The 5,445-nt window shown below is 46.9% G+C and overlaps 2 protein-coding genes across 2 annotated transcripts; one reads left to right on the forward strand and one right to left on the reverse strand.

Annotated features, from left to right (window-relative positions):
• Nucleotides 1-475: 475 nt before the first annotated feature.
• Nucleotides 476-1,339, reverse strand: LACBIDRAFT_328883 (uncharacterized protein; the record flags this gene model as incomplete). The annotated part of the gene is made up of 1 exon (XM_001882945.1): nt 476-1,339. The coding sequence occupies one exon, from the start codon at nt 1,337-1,339 to the stop codon at nt 476-478; it is 864 nt and encodes a 287-aa protein (XP_001882980.1).
• A 719-nt stretch (nt 1,340-2,058) lies between these two features.
• On the forward strand, nt 2,059-4,434 carry LACBIDRAFT_328884 (uncharacterized protein; the record flags this gene model as incomplete). Its single annotated transcript, XM_001882820.1, has 7 exons — nt 2,059-2,116; nt 2,381-2,571; nt 2,631-2,846; nt 3,045-3,054; nt 3,107-3,548; nt 3,704-4,313; nt 4,342-4,434. 7 exons carry the CDS (start codon nt 2,059-2,061, stop codon nt 4,432-4,434), a joined length of 1,620 nt encoding a protein of 539 aa, XP_001882855.1.
• Nucleotides 4,435-5,445: the final 1,011 nt, after the last annotated feature.

Here is a 5,445-nt window from a genome sequence, read left to right on the forward strand (position 1 = left end):
TAAAGTAAATATGCATGATTTTTGCAAAATAAAAATTGAAAAGAAATACATGCTATAGCTGACAGTAGAAACTTACTGTGTTGTACATAGAAAATATAACAACGGAATGTGGGTTGGGCAAGGAGCCCAGTTATCGTTGTTGCCCAATTTGGTGTGTGACCCAATTTGTCAGCCATCAAATGAAGATGAAAATGAGAATGAAAATGGATTCTCGTTGCCGGACAGACCCTAAGTTTTTTTCAACTCCAACCTTATCCTGATGACTTGGCACTCATATTTCCTTATAAAATTCACATGTAGAAGTCATAGATTGAGTTGTAATGTATTTGAAATGTATTACTACACACATTACACAGTTTATCTTAAAGGGAGGGGGGAGGGACAAGGTGGGGATGTATTTGAAATGTATTACTACACACACTACACAGTTTATCTTAAAGGGAGGGGGTAGGGGAGGGACAAGGTGGGGGTGTATTTATATTTTTGGGAGGGACAAGGAAGGGGGAAGAACAAGGGAGGGGAGGGAGGAAGGGGGAAGGACAAGAAAGAGGGAAGGAAGGAAGGGGGAGGGACAAGGAAGGGGGAGGGAGGAAAGGGGGGAAGGAGGAAAGGGGGGAGGGAATGGTGGAGCAAGGGGGAAGGGAGCAAGGGGGAGGGACAAGGAAAGGGGGAAGGAGGAAGGGAGGGAGGGAATGGTGGAGGGGAGAGTGTGGCTGGGACCTCGGCCATCGTCGTCCCGCGTTGGCGTCCCATCGTTGTGTCGCATTTTGTTGTCGCCTCCTCGTCGCGTGTTCGCGTTTTCGTCGTGTGTCCGTGTTTTTGCGTTATTCGTGGGCGTTGTCGACGCCGTCGTCGTGGGAGCTGGTTGCCGTTGGGGGCGTCGTCGTGGGTGGCGTTGGTGTGGACGTGGTGGTTTTGGTAGGCGGCGTGGTGCCGTCGTGTGTCGTGTGGGCGGTGCGTGTTTTTCGGTGGGCGGCGCGTGTTTTTCGGTGGGCGCTCGTGTTTTTCGGTGGGCGCTCGTGTTTTTCGGTGGGTGGTGGGATGTTTTCGTGGGCGGGGTATGGTTTTCGTGTGCGCTGGCGGTGTACATGGGCGGTGGGCGTCGTTTTGTGCCCGTCGGGTGTTGTTTTGTGTCCAGGGGCGTTGTTTTCGTGGGCGTTGGGTGTTTTCGTGGGTTACGGCGCTCGTTGTTTCGTGACGTGGCGTCGCTGCGTTGTTGTTGAAGGGTGTCGTGGTCCATGTTGGTGGTCGTGGTGGCCATGAGTGATCGAGGAGCGACATTGGCGGTGGTGGCTATGGGTGACGGTGATGGCGTGGCGTTGGCGGCGGTGACAAGCATGGTGGTGGTGGTGGAAGAAGAGGGTGGCCATGTTTGGTGAGCATGTTCACCAAACAAACATTGTTTGTGATCCATTAAAAATAAATAAACTATAATACAGTAACAAATAAATAAAATAAACAGATTGGACTGGAATCCCATTCCTGCCCACTCCGGGGAACACCATTCCTGCCCATTCCGGGGAAGACCATTCCGGGGAACATTCCGGTGTACATTCCGGAATCCACCGGAATTCCACCGGAATGGAAAACACCAGAATAAACAATTTAGCAGGGCCTTCTGCTAAATTCCATTCCACCGGAATGACCGGATTCCTGCAGGAATAGGGGGGGCACTGCTAAGACCTCGAAGCACCTACCAATTAGTAGTACAGCAGTCAATAAGTTTTCACAGGAGTGCAGAAGGCTCAATGGTTAAATGTGAAAGGTTTCACTACACTATGCAAGATTTCAACATGCCAACACAGACTTATCCAGCAAGTTCCCAAAGATCAACAACATACTCTTGAGGTCACAAACAAGTCTGCTAATGCAACTATGAACAGAATATGTATCACTCAACAACTATCTTTTCCACATTGAGAAGTCAAACACCAGAAGATGTGAGTTGTGTTGGGGTATAGAGCAGCTGATGATCATGGAGACAGTTATCCATTTTCCATTCAAATGTCAGGCATATTCAGAGGAGCTCTACCTACAAGCAAAGCATCCCTTTGGAACATGATCTGTGAGGAATGGGCCAAGATGGATGATGGATTCTTAGCACAGCTTTATGCAGGTATGCCCGCATGCATTGCCTGGAAGCAGTAAAGGGATGGTATACAAGTTATTTCTTTGCTGCCTCACAAGTGTGTTTTGTGTTGTCAAAACTGTTTGCTGACCTGTGATAACAAAAATGGCAATTTCTGTATTGTGGGGTCTGCGGTCTTTTTGCGGTCCGGTCTGGTCTTTTGACTTCTGGGGAAAAGGCAGACCGGTTATGGTTACGGTTAACGCCCCTGGGCATCAAAAAACTGGACTGAACCGGACTTTCAAACACTAGGACGCGCAGTGTGCCACTCAAGTGCACTCACTGTAAAGACCTACCCAGGAATGAGTGTTGTTCTTGGAGTGTATCAATCTGAGCACATGCACATGATTGGGCAAGAAAACGCGTGCTTCACGTGTCTTCCAGATGCGGCACACACAGAAATTGAGAGGTTGCTTCATTCTGGGATGGAGGTCAAAGAAGTGGTATGTAAACATGTGTAAATTGCATTCAAATTCAAATGAGGAAACTGTTCTTGATTTAGCTCAATACCATTCACAGAAAGGAGGCATATAAAGAATCAACCAATCTAAATATGTCCTCACCATCTGAAGAAGCTGTTAATCGAAAGCAATTGACCACATTTCGTGATGTTTACAGGATCCAGAAGTCCATCGAGGAGGAGACCATTCACTTGGCGGGTGGAGATGGACCCTCTGTGGTGGCATGGGCTGAAAAGCTAAAGGCTGAGGGGCATTTTGTGAGCTTGAAAACATCTTCAAGTGCTCCCCCCCCTGGTTCCAATTTAGCTGGAGAAATCTTCGTCCTCATCATACAAACGAGATATCAACGAGAGTGTTGGTGTAACCATGGACATCATTTTGCTGGTTTGGATGCCACTCACAATACAACACATTACGAGAATATGAGTCTATTTACTCTGCTTATTCATGATAAGTGGGGTCATGGTACGTTGAATACTTTCTTAATCCACAATGCTAGACTTATTTTTATGAGCAGGAATGCCTGCTGCTTGGATGATTTCTTCCAACGCACAGGAAGAGACAATTGAGTTTTTTCTGAAGATGGTTCGACATCAGAACTCACATGTTGTACCAAAAATATTCATGTCTGATAAGGATCGAGGTCAGATGAACACAATTCAGGGGCAATACCCCAAGTCGCACCTTCTCCTTTGTTGGTGGCATGTTTTGCATGCATGGCACCAGCATTTCGTGATGACACATTACCCTGATTTATGGGCGCTACTAAAGAAATGGCCGCGTATGACTACACAAGAAGAATTTGACGATTGCTGGGTGAAAATCCAAAAGCTCGCACCAGAAAGTCTCACTGGATATCTCCGCACTAATTGGCTCAATGAGACTAGGTTGTGGTCTGCAGTATTCAGACAAGACCAAACTATTTTTGAGATTTGCGAGACAAATATGCTTGTTGAAGTGTGAGTTTTCTTTTTGTTCCACCACGAGATGGTCTAACGTATTTTTTTCTTAGTTGGCACCATTTACTGAAAGGTAAATTTATGGAGGGCAAGTGGAATCACCATCTCGACCATTTAATCTATGTTCTCGTTGAGAAGGCAATTCCCTATTTCAGGGCAAGACACCATCATCAACACCTTGGGTTTGAAGGACCTGACCTTGAACTTCGAAGGCGCATTGAGATTGCCAAGCATGCAAAGACGATTCAAAAATCTGATATCAGCACAGCTGAAGACCCCTCAGCATTTCGTGTGAAATCACAATCAATTCAGAATTTTGCTTATGACGTTGATCTTGTCTCATACCGCTGCAACTGCCTCTCATTCCCATTGGTCAACTTCTGTAAGCACATTAGTGCTGTGCAGCTTCACTTCCCCAAAACCATCACCTTCGTTTCAGCGACATCACTTTCTGGCTATGCTCAACATGTCGACGAGGACAGCGATGAGGAGATCATCAGCGACAAACAGTTCAAAAACGACAACAACTCCAATGAGATTGGCCAAATCGCCTCAAAGCTTCAAGAACTTGCAAATCAGCTTCTCTTTAACCCCCCTGCAGAGATATCTGATGAACTACGGGACCTTGGAGAACACCTCAACAATGTCAATGATTCTCTTGGTCCCTCAAAGTCTCTACTACCACAGAAGAAGTGGGTGGCACCAAACCAACACTCCTGGACAGAGACCGCATCAATAATGGGGGCCAAAGTCAAAGGGAAACGTGTGAGAACCCACACAGATCTGTATGCAGGGGGGGAACCATCAGGGAAAAAAGCGAGACCAGATGCTTGACAGCCGCTTATTAGTGATGGTCATGGGTAACCCCAGGGTCATTTCGCGTTGACCTATACCCCAACCCCACCTCCACCCTTACCCTCTACATGGGTTGGGGTAGTTCTGGGGTACGGGTACAGGTTTTACGGGGGTCAGAGGGGTCAGAAACCCGTTGAGGGTGGACAGAAGGGTTGACAACTAATGAAGACCACATTTTCGAATCAATAAAAATTGTACAGAACACGTACGCAAGAGGAATCTAATCATACGATATGTAATCCCAACCAAGCTCAAGCTCATCCTCGTCTCCTACAATGTCCGGAAGAACTGCTGCCGCTTTAATGTCAGCATTGTGTACAAGATTCAACTTGCTCCAGGTGCTGAGGCACATCAACGCACATGTTGATGCAACAGTGAGTCGGTTACGAACGTGCGAAAGGACAAGACACCCTTTGCTGAAGACGTGTTCGACATCTGTGGAGGTGGCTGGTAATGAAACAGAGTGTTATCATGATTGGCATATATGTGAATGAGGGATTGACGTACCAGGGATAGACAGATAATTACGTGCCATTCGTGATAAGCGGGGGTAGACGGCACACATTTCGACCCACCAGATAAGTGGGTCTTTGACGTTTTCTGGTTCAGTGCTTAGGTATTCTGCAAGCTCACTACAAAGTTCATTGTTGAGAGGTGCGGAACTGGAGCAAGCGAGCAGGTCATCGAAGAGGTTGGCTGATTTCCGGATGGGGCTCTTGATAAATATGAGGTCTTAGCAGTGCCCCCCCTATTCCTGCAGGAATCCGGTCATTCCGGTGGAATTCCGGTGGATTCCGGTGGAATGGAATTTAGCAGAAGGCCCTGCTAAATTGTTTATTCCAGTGTTTTCCATTCCGGTGGAATTCCGGTGGATTCCGGAATGTACACCGGAATGTTCCCCGGAATGGTCTTCCCCGGAATGGGCAGGAATGGTGTTCCCCGGAGTGGGCAGGAATGGGATTCCAGTCCAATCTGTTTATTTTATTTATTTATTACTGTATTATAGTTTATTTATTTTCAATGGATCACAAACAATGTTGTT

The sequence above is a fragment of the Laccaria bicolor genome, genomic scaffold, assembly GCF_000143565.1.
Source record: "Laccaria bicolor S238N-H82 LACBIscaffold_18 genomic scaffold, whole genome shotgun sequence".
NCBI lineage: Eukaryota > Fungi > Basidiomycota > Agaricomycetes > Agaricales > Hydnangiaceae > Laccaria > Laccaria bicolor.